General features: G+C 48.0%; 1 protein-coding gene across 1 annotated transcript in view; it reads left to right on the forward strand.

Moving 5' to 3' along the window:
• SLC7A8 (solute carrier family 7 member 8) overlaps positions 1-15878 on the forward strand; it is a gene marked incomplete at its 3' end in the record, with an annotated part of 57013 nt that overhangs the window by 20559 nt on the left and 20576 nt on the right. Inside the window, exons 3-4 of the mRNA XM_082836355.1 lie at positions 1932-2136; positions 3191-3342. Of these exons, the coding sequence (XP_082692481.1) occupies positions 1932-2136; positions 3191-3342 (357 nt within the window). The remainder of the gene's footprint in view (positions 1-1931; positions 2137-3190; positions 3343-15878) is intronic.

A 15878-nucleotide genomic window follows, 5' to 3' on the forward strand; every position in this document is an offset into this window, starting at 1 on the left:
TTTCTGTCTCTCTTTGCCTGATGTTTAGATCACAAACTTGAACGTGAGGGATTGTTTCTTTTAGCTTCACTTCTATATGCAGCCCTGTTCTATTGGGATAGAGTTAGCACTAGGGGAAAGAAGGCCTGTTGGAGACATAAATGTGCCTCCTTCCCATCGGAATCTAGCTGTAGCCCCAGGCCCTCCGATTTTGTACTTCAGTCTCACCGCTCGGCTGTTCTTTTGATCCTCCTGGGCCCTTCCCTCTCTCATTACTCATCTCACGCAGCAATTTTTTAGTTTGAAAAGGGGCAGCATATTCTACGTCCCGAAAGAATGAAATATTACTGCTTTTAGGATGTGAATATTCTCTTCTCTTCCCCTTTGACTGAATTTTGGTTTAGAAGTGAAAGTTTCAGGACTGGATTGAGGTTGAGTTGTAGTTGAGATCCGAAAGTCAGTTTTTGAAATTCGAGCATAAAATCGTATACTCTGCATCTTACTCAGCCCAGAACTTGTTCCAAACCACTGGAGAGAGGGCATTCTTTTTTTTTGGCCATGCCGTGCAGCATGCAGGATCTTAGTTCCCTGACCAGGGATCGAACCCGAGCCCCCTGCAGTGGAAGCTCAGAGTCCTAACCACTGGACTGCCAGGGAGGTCCCCAAACCACTAAAGAGAGGTGGTGGGAGTTTGAGGTGTTCTCAGAACACTGTCAAATCCAACTGGCCTCAGCTGGCCCCCAGCTCTGTATTTCCACCTGGATCTATTTAGTCTCTGCTTCTTCCCCCAGGCCCTCATTAGTCTGGCAGGGTGGGGCACGAAGAGGGAGCTTTCAAAACACCTATCCCTGGACTCATAAGAAGTGAACAAAGGAAAGCTTAGGAAGGAACATGTCAGGAGCTGCCTCCACACTTCTGCTCCTCCCCCGCCCGACACACACATCCTAGTAGCCAACATTCAGTCCCTGGGGCCAGCGGCACCTCTCAGGAGCAGACCATCCCCTTGCACACAGAACAGAAGTGGATTAGTGGAAAGAGCCCTTGGATTAAGCAACAGGAGACCGACTTCTAGATCCAGTTTTACCTACCAGTAGCTGTGGAATTTGGAGAAAGCCACTTAACCCCTCTGTGTCTTAGTCTCTGTGTTTGTAAAATAGAGAGAAATGCCTGTACTTCCTCCTCCTCCTGATTCCATGAGGTGGTTGTGAGGGGCACATGGGACAATGGAGGGGAGAGACCTTTGGAAGAATATGGTGCTGAGGCTTTGCACATATTGCACCCCGACAAACCACTTCCAAACTACCAGGGCTGTTCTGATAGGGCTATTTCATGCTCCGCACCAAGGGTGGGGCCGTGTGTCTGGGGTAGAGGCCAGCCTCCAGGAGTGCTGTCCATACTCGTGGGTCTTGAAGACCCCAGACACAGGGTGTGACCACAATCTGTCCAAAGGCATTACCCTTCAGCTCATTTTTAAAGTTTTCTTACTGGCAGCCGGTCTCAGAACAGCCCATTTTTTCCAGCCCTTCCATTTCCAGCCAGCCTTAAGTAAGGCCTTTGTCACCACCTTGGCTGGACTATGTTCAGCCCAGTCAGTTCAATCTGCACCACCACTTAATACTGTGTGGACTTCGGCGACGCACTTGGTATCTCTGAGACTCAGTTTCCTCCTCTGTAAAATGGGAGAAGTGGTATCTGACTCAATAGGCTTGTCCTGAGGATTAAATGATGCATGTAAAGTACCCGACCAAGTTCCTGGTCTCTACGTGTCCAGTGTCTGCTCCTCTTTCCCCTACTTCTAAGGAGAATTATTGCTAGACACACCTGCCTGGAGGGGATTAGCACATCCCCCAGGCACTGCATCAGATCAAAGGGGAGAGCACCCCTGCAGGTGCTGGTCCTGCCAACTGTACTGACTGTACCATCTCCCCTGGTACCCTTGGTGCCTCTTGCAGGGAACATCATTGGCTCCGGAATCTTCGTCTCACCCAAAGGTGTGCTGGAGAATGCCGGCTCTGTGGGCCTCGCCCTCATCGTGTGGATCATAACAGGCCTCATCACAGCTGTGGGAGCCCTGTGCTATGCTGAGCTCGGGGTCACCATCCCCAAATCTGGAGGTGACTACTCCTACGTCAAGGACATCTTCGGAGGACTGGCTGGGTAAGAGGATGTGCAGGGGACCGAGCGATCCCAGAAGCCAAGGCCAGGGCTTTCCAGCATGCCGAAGAGCGCTAGAGCTTGGGATTCCTCTTTTGCCTCTAAGTCACGGTTGCCAGTTCAGCCTGTGTCCCCTTGATGCCCCTGAGAGTGGCAGAGGAACCAGGCTGTCGTTTTAATCTCTGTTTAGGGTTTTTTGTTTTCTGTTTTTCTTTTTTTTGCTGCGCCATGAAGCTTGTGGGATCTTAGTTCCCAGACCAGGGATCGAACCTGGGCCCTTGGCAGTGAAAGCATGGAGTCCTAACCACTGGACTGCCAGGGAATTCCCTTAATCTCTGTTGACCTTAGTGGGCAAGATTCTATGAGTGAGAACAAGTAGAACTAAGTGACAACTCTGACTGGAGATGCGCGGGGAAAGCGCGTCACAAAAACAAAGCCCTTTTATCCTGACAAATGAGAGTGACCACTAAGGTACGGGGTACCTTTCACGTTACCAAGGATAACGGTATCCCTGATTCCAGACCCTGATCTTGAATATCCTCAGCCCTTGCAGCCCTGTTACTGAAGAGCTCAAACCTCACCAAGGGGCCCAAGGGCGTGGAGGACAAACCCCCAGCGATGCCTCCCCTTGGCATTTGCTTAAGTGGCCACACCTTTAGCATGCCCTGACTGTGAAGATTCCGGGGTTGCAAATTTTCTTTTCCACCAGTGGATGCTGGGGGCCAGAGTGGTAGAGAAGAGATGATGAAATGATGAAAGGAGCAGGGAGAGAGAAAGAACACCAAGACGTGTCAGTACTAGTTGAAACAGCTCATCGTTAAACCAATTTACCGTCCTTGCAGAGGGCTAGGTGTCTCCTTTGAGCAGTGGCTGGGTTCCTTAGCGTCCCTGAAAACAAAAAGGAACCGCACCCCTTTAGCCCACCTGCCTCTCCTAACACTGCCCAGTGACTTGCCCGGGCTTCCCTGATGGCTTCTGAATCCCTGCCCTGCCAGGTGATGGGAGCGGGGGTCTTTTTTGGTGTCTTGGCTCAAGTGCTGTCCCATTCCCCCACCAGGTTCCTGAGGCTATGGATTGCTGTGCTGGTGATCTACCCCACCAACCAGGCTGTCATCGCCCTTACCTTCTCCAACTATGTGCTGCAGCCGCTCTTCCCCACCTGCTTCCCCCCGGAGTCTGGCCTTCGCCTCCTGGCTGCCATCTGCTTATGTAAGTGCCACCTGGGCCTTGCTCCCAGGATGGCGTCTTCTAGCCTTCCTCATGGTCTACACGTCTCTGGTTCTCCTTCCTCTCCCTCTTTCTTTCCTCCCCTCCTTTTTTTTCTTCCTTGTTACTTTTCAGTTTCCAATTTGCATGCTGTGGACAGATGGATTCCACATATAATTATCTGGTGTTTAAAAAAAAAAAAAGAAGAAACTTAAGTGTTTTTTTTTTCAGAAGATGTTGGGGGTAGGAGTTTATTAATTTACTTATTTATTTTTGCTGTGTTGGGTCTTCGTTTCTGTGCGAGGGCTTTCTCTAGTTGCAGTGAGCGGGGACCAGTCTTCATCGCGGTGCGCGGGCCTCTCACTGTCGTGGCCTCTCCTGTTGCGGAGCACAGGCTCCAGACGCGCAGGCTCAGTAATTGTGGCTCACGGGCCCAGTTGCTCCGCAGCATGTGGGGTCTTCCCGGACCAGGGCTCGAACCTGTGTCCCCTACATTAGCAGGCAGATTCTCAACCACTGTGCCACCAGGGAAGCCCCGAAAGTTAAGTATCGATAGCTGTTCACAGGCACAGTAGTTTTCACTGGGAGGGTTCTTTACATCATATAAAGTAGTTTCACTTGTATCATCTGACCCGAGCCTCACAACAAATCCATAAGGCAAGTTGGGCCAGTCTTACAATTTTCCTAGAGCAGAAAAGGAAACAGAGCCAGGAAAGTGAATTAGCCAAGGTGATTCCTTCTCTTTCCAGAGCACACACCACGCTGGAGACTCCCTACCTCTCGTGGGAAGACTTTTCTGGCCTCTCAACCTGCCAGCTCACATCTTAAAACTCTCTGGGAGGGCTTCCCTGGTGGCGCAGTGGTTGAGAGTCCACCTGCCGATGCAGGGGACACAGGTTCGTGCCCTGGTCCGGGAAGATCCCACATGCCGCGGAGCGGCTGGACCCGTGAGCCATGGCCGCTGAGCCTGTGCGTCCAGAGCCTGTGCTCCGCAACGGGAGAGGCCACAACAGTGAGAGGCCTGCGTACCGCAAAAAAAAAAAAACAGAAAAAAACAAAAACAAAACCTCTCTGGGAGGAGAGTGTAAAGGTGTGAATTGGGAGAAAACAAATAGCAGCATGTCCATGGTCCCCGCCCTTGATGAGTTTTCTGTCTAACTAGGCAGAAAAGCCATAGAGACAGATTTCATGGTTAGGATTCAATTGCAGTAAAAATTCCGAAAAGGGGAAGAGATCTCTGTGAGCTGGAATAGGTTAGAGAGGCTTTATGGAGAAGTTTGGCAACCTGTATTTCTAGGAAGTCTCAACACTTAATCTCTGATAATCAGGGATCTCAATGGATTGGGGTATGTTGTACCTTTTAGCCAAAAACTCATTTCTAAAGTAAATATTTGGACTTTTTCAGAGACTCCACTTCTAGAGTCAGCTCAGTCCCTGCCTTCCCACACCTTCCAATACACATCCACCCAGCTGAGGGCAGTGACCATCCTGGTCACACTCTGTCCCAGGTCTTGACACTTCCTTCTGTTCTGCTGGTGGGAAGGGGAGGGAGGGGTCACTCGCCCGCCCAGGAGCTGGGGTGGGACCTGAGGGGTGTGTGCCCTCACTGGCAGTGGTGTGCAGCCCCGGGATAGACCCCATCATCTAGGCAAGTGGCACTGTGGAGCCAACATACTTGTTCGGAGCGTACTCCTTGTGCCGGTTGGGCCTGCTCGTGGATCTGGAGGCAGAGGGATGTGGGCTCCAGAACCGGGCTTCCCGAGCCTGCATCTCTGCACCACTTTCTAAGTGCAGCCAGTGCTTGGCCAGGTCACCGGCCCACCTCTCGTGAGATGAGGCTGAGATCTCGCGTGTGCTGTACGTGCTGTGGCAAGGATTGCCCAAGACAAGAGTATTCTTAGCACAGCACTGGGCACCTCGTGATCCTGTCTCCTGTCGTGTAGTCACCGAGGGTAGTCACGAGGATAGTCACTTGGTCCTTGCTTGCTGGCTGGATCTGGAGCTGCAGGAGGTGAGAGGAGGGGGAAGGGAGCATGGGAATGCAGGAGGAGTGGCTGTTTCTGCCATCAGATAGGTTAATGGGGGACCACAGGGTGCAGGCCACTGCTGTTTCAGCATCTCATGCCCACAGACACAGTTTCCTTTTTCCTGCTGATGCTGCTAAAGTATCTCAGACGACAGGCCACCCTCACCCTCCAACTATAAATCAAGAACCCTGAGGCTGTTCAGTCCTCCCCTAGGAGAGAAACCAGGCCACAGGGGAGAGTTCCCCAGGCAACTAGACCCCACGGCTTCCTTTGCATTCCCCAAACCCGCCAAGCCTAGGTAGGTGACTCCTTGCGCAAAGACCCTCTAGAGTTTTGGAAAAGATCGGATGAGAAGTGATGGTGGGAATGTCCGGATGCGGGTGGAGAGGCAGAAAGAACCTGCTGTAACTGGCTTGCCTTCTCATAGCCTGAAGGGAGTGAAGCGGGGAGGAGAGCGAGAGAGAAGGAACTGCAGATTTGGCTCCAGCTTATGCAACTGCAGCTGCCACTTTGAGTTATTCTATTATTTAGGTCAAAGCTGATTATTCACTGCTGAGTAAGCAAAATATCCCTAGCCACCAGGCAGTAAAAAAAGAAAGTCTTTTATATTTTAATTAAATGAAAAGCCTTTCTCCCTTCTCCAGAGCAAGTATGTTAGTGGGAGGAGGGAGTTAGGAAGCAGGGGAATGAGAGGGATTAGAACTTGGTTTTGGTACCTTCCTTTTGTGATTTGCTTGGGTATTTCTCTTTTCTTTCTCTCTCTCTCTCTCTCTCTCTCTCTCTCTCTCTCTCTCTCTCCCCCCCCTCCCCTCCCCCTCCCTTCCTCCCTCCCTCCCTCTCTCCCTTCCTTCCTTCCTTCCTTCCTTCCTTTCTTATTTCATAAGTAAGTGACTATATTCTCTAAGTAAGAGTCAAGTAATATATAAAGAGAGTTGACCAGGAAAGCTTCCTCTTATCTTTACCGCTCTCCCCTGCCCAGGAGCCCTTGTAACAGTGGATAGGTATCCTAATAATTCTAAGTAAAATGCATCTCTCAGCACACACATCTGGGTGTTTAGACATACATTTTGACAAGTTATTTCTGCAGTTTGCACTTTTATCCTTTAGCCACATCTTGTGGCTACTACCTGAGTTTCTAGTTATAAACAAAGTGGTCCCAGTGCCACAGAAGGAGTGCCAGGTGTTCTGGGGTCCCCCATTTGTATATCCTGCTCCCTAACTATGGGTTTTCCTTCTGTTTGTCCCCCCTCTCTTGGGGACTGGGCCACCTTTCACTCGGGCAACTCCCGACCTCCTTCCTCTCTTTTGGGGCTGGGGTCACATCCAGCATCTGAATTAGAATCTTTTCTTCTCATTCAAGTCCCCCTCTTCCAGAATGCCTTGTACAAAAGAAGCTCCTTCTCCTTTCTTGCCCTGAGGAGAAAGGAGTACCCTGCATGCATTTCACAAGCAAAAAAAAAAAAAAAAATGCTTCTTATCTTGTTTTCTATCTCTCTGCTATGATTCTGAAGAGGCTAGTTTTCCAGGGCTTCAGATTTCTCCTCCTTCCTTGAGTGATTTGGAAGTTTAAGGATTTCACTGTAGGTATTGCTTTTAACCCTGAGTTGCTTTGCAGTTCCTCTTCAGGAAGTTTCCAGATGTATGATGCATGATGATTTGGTAGGTACCTGTGTGTGTTTTGCAGATCTCTTACAAATTAATCCCTTGACATCAGAGTGTTCAGCAGTCCTTCCTAACTTCTAAATCCCTTACTCTCAGTTCATTTTCCTTTGAGGTTTCATATTCTCGAGGCCCAAACGTCTCATTCCCATGCACTAAGCATATCACCACAGGTACCTGGACAGTGTTGTCTTCTTGCACTCCCCTGGTCCCCAAAGAGTGCTGTGCCTGTCTCATCAGCCTCGTATGTATTGTTGAGAAGGAAGAAATTTTTCTCTACCCTTCTAGGTTCTTCTGGCTGGTCTAAGAATTAAATTGACATGAGACAGATTAACAAGAAAAAATCAAACAAAAGTTTAATAACAACTATACCTAGAAGAGACCCAGAAAAACTGAGTAACTCGCCAAAATAGTCAAAACCCTCACCTTAAATACCACCTTCAGCTAAAGACAAAAGAGAATGTTGGGACTTGAAGGGAGGAAGGTAATTGACATGAAAATGAAAAGCAAATGTTTGGTAAAAACTGTTTGCTGAGCCATGTGGAGACAATGGGACAGAGAGTGGACTCTAATCTTTAATCTCCCCACCACCTAGCCCACATTTTGCCGATATCTCTGGTGATAGAACTACTCCAGGAACAGGTCCTCTATCTAAATTCTTTTTAGGCAGCTGGGGGAGGGGCAAAATTTCTTCCTGAGTCTTTTGGGCCTCGATTGTTTTCAACTTGAACTAATCTGCATGCCAGAGACATTTTGGGGAGGCACATCTTGGTCCCCTCCAGTCTTGCCTTCAAAACTTCTTCTAGCATTGTCACAGTCAAAAAGTTGAGTTGAGAGATTGCTTTATATCTCGTCGAACGAGTCTCTTCGTCCTGACAATAGGTCACTTCAGTTACTCATTTCAGGAGGTGGTGATGCAGGTGGGCACTCAAAGTTAGGCCCACAGGGTATAAGCAACCAGGTATTTAATAAGAGGCATTTCTGTGGAGACAAAGAAAAATAGAGGTTAATGGTTGAAGCAAATTATAAACCCAGTGTCTGAGTCCTGAGAGTTGCCAGCTGAGATTTCTAGATGTTAGGCTCAAAGCATCTTTGCGGTTTGAAATCTCTTGTGATGCCATCTGGTGTTCAGGTAAACTTCCTGAGTGGCTTACAAAGCAATAGGCACAAAGATTGTCTAAACGTGGGTTATTGTGCTGATCTTGCTTAAGTTTATATCAGGTTGTTCAGTTACAGTTTGTAGGACTTCAAGAAAAGGACAGCTTTAGTTCTCAATAATTTCAAGTCAAAAGTGAGAGAAAAATTGAAAATGTAAGCTTGGAGAGCTGTAGCCAAATATTTGAGGAAACTGGAAGAATTCAGGGTCCAGTTTACAGGTAGAAAAACAAAACCTCAAAGATGATTAACAGAATTAGAATCTAATATCCATAAGCGTGTATTATAGTTTCTATTGAAACATAATTTTTTCTCTCTCTCTAAAATCACCTTTATCTTTACCAAAGATGGCCAAATTAAGACTCATTTGTTTGTAAAATAAATTTAATTGTATTAAACTTGGCCTGATTATTTACATAAGTCCAGGCCTTTTAAAATATGCTTTGCTGGAACTGTTCATAAGGAATTGCCAGATTGAACTTTTTTTTTTTTTTTTTTTTTTTGCGGTACGCGGGCCTCTCACTGTTGTGGCCTCTCCTGTTGCGGAGCACAGGCTCCGGAGACGCAGGCTCAGGGGCCATGGCTCACGGGCCCAGCCGCTCCGCGGCACGTGGGATCCTCCCGGACCAGGGCACGAACCCATGTCCCCTGCATTGGCAGGCGGACTCTCAACCACTGCGCCACCAGGGAAGCCCCAGATTGAACTTTTAATTGCCTCTCGAGGCCAGGAAGCCACACCGAGGACATGACATTAGATTCACCTGTAATACCTATGAATTTGGGTGAATTTTTCTCTCCTAGAGGTTCCCAAAATTATCTTGAGGTTCTTGTGCCTGCAAGGAAGGAACTTTCCTTACTCACCTGGTAAAGCTGGTGGGAACCCTGAAGGCAAGGTACCAGGTTGTTTTTCCAAGGGGCTTTATGGCTCCATGAAGTCAACCTTAGTTCTTTAAAGCTGTCTGGTCACATCTAATTCTATGTATGTCTCTCTCAAATATGACAATCCAGTCAAAGCCCTGGTAATATAACCAATATTTCTTTTTTAAAAAAATATTTATTTATTTTGGCTGTGCTGGGTCTTAGTTGCAGCACGTGGGATCTTTGTTGTGGCATGCGGACTTCTTAGTTACAGCATGTGGCCTCCTTAGTTGCAGCATGTGGACTCTTAGTTGCGGCATGCATGTGGGGTCTAGTTCCCCAACCAGGAATCGAATGCAGGCCCCCTGTGTTGGGAGCTCGGAGTCTTACACACTGGACCACCAGGGAAGTCCCATAACCAATATTTCTAATTGTATCATGTTGTAAGGAGAACAGATTCGTACTGAACTTATACAAATAACTATATTGCCATGAAAATAAGAATACTCACTGAGTTTCCAAATTTTAGAGACATCAGGTAGGGAGAAAAAAGATAATTGTTTTGTCTTTGTTAAGCAGTTGTAAACTGTCATACCAGTATTTTTTTGATTGGCAAACTTATGAATGCATATCATAATTTCTAAACCATACATTTCCTCATAACATAATGCTTTTTTTCCAGTGTGGTACATGACATGTTTTTAATACATATAAACTTCTTTAGTTTTTCTGTAATAAGACAGAAGTAGGTAAACTTAGACTTCTTTAGCAGTTAATGTTTCAGTATTTTATCTTATTTGGAAGTGATCTAGACATTCAGTGAATCCCCATCATTTAACTTAGCAAAACTCCAAAGTTTTAAATTACTAAAAGATTTTGAGAAACCATTTTTAAGTGGACATACCATAAAACATAATAATTATTAAAGAGTTCACCTAAAAACTGTTATCCCATTTACATTTATTTAATTTACTTGTTTCCAACAATTAATGTTTAGATTACCCATGAAAACTTCCTGAGACATTAGACAAAGTCAACCATCATACCAAGCTATTTTTCTTTTCTTTTTTTTAATTAATTAATTTATTTATTTTTGGCTGCATTGGGTGTTCGTTGCTGCGTGTGGGCTTTCTCTAGTTGTGGCAAGCGGGGGCTACTCTTTGTTGCGGTGTGCGGGCTTCTCATTGTGGTGGCTTCCCTTGTTGCGGAGCTCAGCTCCTAGGCGTGCGGGCTTCAGTAGTTGCAGCACGTGGGCTCAGTAGTTGTGGCACGCAGGCCCTAGAGTGCATGGGCTTCAGTAGTTGTGGCATGTGGGCTCAGTAGTTGTGGCGCACAGGCTCTAGGGCGCACAGGCTTCCGTAGTTGTGGCTCGTGGGCTCTAGAGCACAGGCTTAGTAGTTGTGGCGCATGGGCTTAGTTGCTCCACAGCATGTGGGATCTTCCCAGATGAGGGATCAAACCCGTGTCCCCTGCATTGGCAGGCAGATTCTTAACCACCGCGCCACCAGAGAAGTCCCTCTGCTTAGTTTTCTTTAAGCCAACTAAATGGAGCTCTTTTACAAGTTAATTTTGGCAATACCGCTTGGAGGTAGAAAATACCACACATCTATAACACATGTATATAGACATATACAAACACGCAAACAGGCACAGCGACCCCATAGTCCCATTTCAAACTTTCAGCCATGAATTGGGTACAGTTATACAAAATCCACTCAACTGGGTTTCTGGCAGATGGACCAAATCAGGGTCACCTGGTTTTTTTTTGTTTTTTTTTTTTTTTGTAATATTTAACACACACTGATTATTTTTAAAGTTATTTATTTATTTATTTTTGGCTATGTTGGGTCTTCGTTTCTGTGCGAGGGCTTTCTGTAGTTGTGGCGAGCGGGGGCCACTCTTCATCGCTGTGCGCGGGCCTCTCACTATCGCGGCCTCTCTTGTTGTGGAGCACAACCTCCAGACGCGCAGGTTCGGTAGTTGTGGCTCACGGGCCCAGTTGCTCCGCGGCATGTGGGATCTTCCCAGACCAGGGCTCGAACCTGTGTCCCCTGCATCGGCAGGCAGATTCTCAACCACTGCGCCACCAGGGAAGCCCAGGGTCACCTGTTTAAATGGATTTCCAAGGAAAAAAGAAACTGCAAATCCATCCGTTAATTACCATACTGAGCTCCTACATTGAGTGGAGGTGAGGCATTATTTATACAGTCTTGAAAGAGATTAAAGGCTAGTGAAAAGATGGGTGTACAAACAAATAATTACAATGTAATGTGATGACAAAAGAATGTACCACACAGAGAAAGGTGCTTCAGAGTTGGGACAGGAGTGCTAGGGAAGGTTCCCAGATCGAGCTGAGTCTGGAAAGGTAAGTAGGCAGTCTCCAGGTGGGCATACAGTACAACAGCCAGGTAGAGGGAAGAGCATAGGCAAGACTTGGAGTCAAGAAAGAAATGACTCGTTGGAGAAAAGCAAGTACTTTTGTGTGGGTGAGGCCTAGGAGAGAGACGGGAGATAAGGCAAAAGAGGTGAGTACGAACCAGATCGTAAAGGATTCTGCATATCATGCAGAGAAGAGCAGACTTCATCCAAGGAACCACCAAAGGAGTTTGTGCAGAGGAGTAACATGATTAGGTTCACATTTGAGTGAAGAAGACCGTGACACTTGAAGCAGGGAGACGAGTCAGCAGGCTAAGCATTTTTCCAGGCCAAAGAGGTGGTGGCCCAAAATAAAAACGAAGTTACAAGGTGACAAAAACAAGAAAGGATTAGAAGTAGAATCAGCCGGCCGTGTCGACTGATCGACTACTAAGAGAGAGAAATCTAGCTGATCTACAAATCAAAATTAGATAAGTTTCAAATGAAATATGTTTCTACTTAACTGTCTCCAGCATTTGTAGTGAGCAGTTAACAATGTTTTCTCTCTATTTCTGCCTTCCACGTCCTCTCCAAATCCCTGAGATGCTGAGCAGGTCTTTGGTTGGAAGTCTTCCTCAGGGTGGTTACCCCAGGATGCTGCTCAAAAGCCTGCTCTGGAACAGAAGAGGATTGGGACCCTGGGGAAGCCTTATATAAATGAGAATCACAGCACTTTGTTCATTCAGCAAACATTTATCAAGGGCCATGATGTGCTCGTTACTGTTCTTGGCCCTGAGAATTGGGGCATGAGATAGCTGGAATTTTTTCGGCCTGGGCTTGAAGAGTAATGAGTAGGAGGAACTAAAGGGGGCTCCCACAGGTAGCACAGCATGCTGTGTCCTGTCTCCCCTGCTTTCCCTGTGTCTTCCGTTTTTCTCTTCTCCCCCACCCCAGCTCAGGAGCCATGTTTAGCTAATGCTGAAGAATTACTCAGCTCTTGGAAATCGCTGAGCTGGGTGTTCGGGCTTCTTGGCTGAACTAAGTACTGGATGGTGATTCAGCAGAAACTTCAGGTCCAACAACTGGCAGGGAGGGATCAGGATAAGAAGGAAGGGTAAGAGGGAGCCAGGAAGGGAAGGGGGTGGAGCAGCATGGGCAGGCGCTTAGCTGGAAGTGTCCAGGTCGAGCTGTATGAATCAGGATGTCCAGAAGCTGCAGAGCATCTGTGCACCCCTCCTCCGCTGCTTGTTTGTCCTTGGAGGAGAGAGGCCCTTCCAAAGGTTCAGCACATCTCTCCTTAGAGGGGCTTCTTAGATTTCTAAAATATTGCCAGTGCTTCAAGATGAAAAGGGCTGGAGAAGGGAAAACTTGCTGTAGTGTGGTAGGTAAGATCTGTTTCAAAGCCCCACTGTGTACCATACAGGAGCTGGAATCAGGGCTTAGTTTATAGGGAAGAGCTGCTTTGACTTTGCTGTTGCTTTGTTTTGATTTTCTTGTCTTTCACCAGTCAAGTTATTTACTCATGCAATAATACCAGCCTTTGTTGTGGGTAGGCAGAGACTTGAGACTTTATAACTCGGCTCCCGGTCCCACGTGAAAAATGTCTCCCAGGCTCTCAGAGGTCTATGAGGAGGAAAGATAGCCAGGCTGGCCTGTGTGGGCAGAACTGGAACCTTATCCAAGTCTCAGGATTGTGTGCCTTAGAACTCAGATGGGGCTCCGGTGTTTTCTTTGCCTATCAGTGCCTTCTGGCAGCCGGCAATGGTTACCTCCTAGATCTGGAACCGGCTGAGGTTAGGCAGGCTAAGGGAAGCAGCTTTTCCACAATTAGAAACACGTGCCCAGTTCCTTCTAAGGAGCCGGCTCCAGCCTATCACAGAGCCAAGTGCTGCCACACCCGCCGAGGCAGGCGGCGAGCTCACCCGCTGCTGGGTGAGGACTGGTCGGAGGGGCATCACCTCGCCCCTTTTGCTCCAGGTCTAGAGGGAGGGAGTCAGGGGGAGCTGGCCAGAGCAAGGCAGAGGGCGGAGAAGTGCATGCCCCAGCAAAAGCGGAGACTAATAAACCAGCGCTTCTGGCTGGCCCGTGACCCATGTGAAATTTATGGCTGCTTCAGAGGGCTGGGGAAAACTCCATCCCGGAAAGGTGCTTATTTTGAAGCTCTGGAGGGGAACAGGGTGTTCTGATTTCTACCAAGTGGCGTCACTAGCTTCCCTTTCAGCAGCTATCTGCTTTAATACATTCCATCTTTCTTTCTTCTGTCCTGGCCTTCTCTCTCTATAATGCTCCTCTCAAGCTCGCTCGCTCTCACTTGTAATGTGTGTATTATTCCTCCTTTTCCTTCCTCCCCCTTGTTGTCTCTCACGCTCACTCTTTTCCTCTCCTCTTCACCATCTGTCTTTATGGACTTTGGCAAGTCTGGGCATTTTGACTGCCTGTTTTCTCTTATCTGAAAAGACAAAGAAAGCCCTGGTTCTGGAAATGCTAAAGGAAAACAAGCCTTTCCAATCTGCCTCCAGTTTACTTCTAGGAATGAGCCAGCAATACCAAGAAATCCAAATGGAGTTCCTGGAGTTGGAGGGAAATCTGATGGTGACATTGATAAGGGACCAGAGGAGGGGACACAGGCAGAAAAGCAAGTCTGTTTGTGGGAAATAATTTTCCAAAACCCTGGGGGCGATGAGCACAACGCTCCTGGATCCTGAGGGGCAGCCATCCTAGTCTTCCCCTTTTTCACGCTGGCATCTTACTTCCTGCTGCCCAGAAAGCAATCTGGCCAGCATCTTCAGATGACAGACTCAGAGCCCCTAGTGGCACTGTCAGCAGTGACCATAGGTGCCACGGACAGGAGCAAGGGAGAGAGAGGATGTGGGAATGAGAGAAGGGAAAGAAGGGTGATGTGCATATGATACAAGAAAGGCTGGTGTAGTGGCAGAATAAGCAACTGGGAATTGGTGGTGGGGGGGCGGGCAGGGGTCCCAAGGGGGGCAGTCCTGTCTTTGACACTAATATCAGGGGTCTTACTTCACTCACATATAAGATGAGATTCTGGGTCTCTCTGACTGCCCATGAGGCTGGAAATGTGCCTCTGGGTAGTAGGGTGCAGACCTCTCCCTCCAGTACCAAGAGCTGTCTGCAAATGAGCCCCAACCAGGTCATTCTAATCAGCACTTATAACAATCAGTTCTTATAACTGATTGTTCTTATAATAATCAGTCCAGCCCCCTGGGCTTCCCTGGTGGTGCAGTGGTTAAAAATCCGCCTGCCAATGCAGGGGACACGGGTTTGAGCCCTGGTCCGGGAAGATCCCACATGCTGCAGAGCAACTAAGCCCGTGCACTACAACTACTGAGCCTGCGCTCTAGAGCCTGTGAGCCACAACGTCTGAGCCTGCATGCCACAACTACTGAAGCCCCTGCTCCTAGAGCCCATGCTCCGCAACGAGAAGCCACCACAATGAGAAGCCCACTCACTGCAACAAAGAGTAGCCCCTGCTCGCTGCAACTAGAGAAAGCCCGTGCCCAGCAACAAAGACCCAACACAACCAAAAATAAATAAATAAAAATCCAGCCCCCTATCCAAATGGCCCCTTCCTGACTTTCACCCATCAGACCAGACCAGTGTGGTTCATGGAGCAGAAGCTGACCTGGCAAAAAGAATGAGTTTGGTTTGGGGACCCACGTGGGAAGGTGTTCATTGGCCCTCTGACGAAGACACAAAATGACCCTTTGCCAGCCCAACTCAGCCAAAGTCTTGTGTCCAGAAGCAAGGGAGGACCTGAAGACGGTCATCCAGTGGTCACTGAGGGATAGCCTGTGCTTTGTGAGCTCTCTTGGGGGAAGGAGAAGAAGCCATGGTATGTACCCTGCCCCCAACTCTGTCTAGCATCACCGGTACTTGCCCTCCCCACTTCATGGGGCTGTCCCACGATGTAAAAACCCTGATATTTACTCCCTAGGGAAGAACAATGGCTCCTGTGCATACTTGGTATTTTCTGACTAGATTTGTTCATCTATCCATCCTCTATTCAGTAAGCGTTAGCACCTACTGTGTGCCAGGCAGATACAGGACCTCAAGATCACCCTGGCCAGCAGAGTGTTGTTAATGGCTGTGTGCACTATTGGCTGCAGAAGAATAGGGAAGTTTCATTCTTCTCTGGGCCCGATGGGTAGAGCAGGCGCAGCAACAACAGCATTCCTTGCTTTCTGTAGGGCATTCCATCCTGCAGAATGGGTGGTGCAACTTTCTCGTGGAGACCAAGGCACAGGGACAAGCTTGAACATCTGGGCTCCTGGTTCAGTGGCTCGGGCTTATGCTTACCAGCCCCATGGTCCCCTAATCCACCTTTGTGCCCACACTTTCAGACAGTTTGGGTTGAAGGACCCCAGAGCAGGTAATTTGTGGATGAGTACCCTCCTGAGAAAAAGGCTGAAACAGATAAGAAATTGAAGCAAAGGGTCAGGGATAGAGGAGGAAGCAAGAAGG

This window comes from Leucopleurus acutus, assembly GCF_964270905.1.
Source record: "Leucopleurus acutus genome assembly, chromosome: 1".
Lineage (NCBI taxonomy): Eukaryota > Metazoa > Chordata > Mammalia > Artiodactyla > Delphinidae > Leucopleurus > Leucopleurus acutus.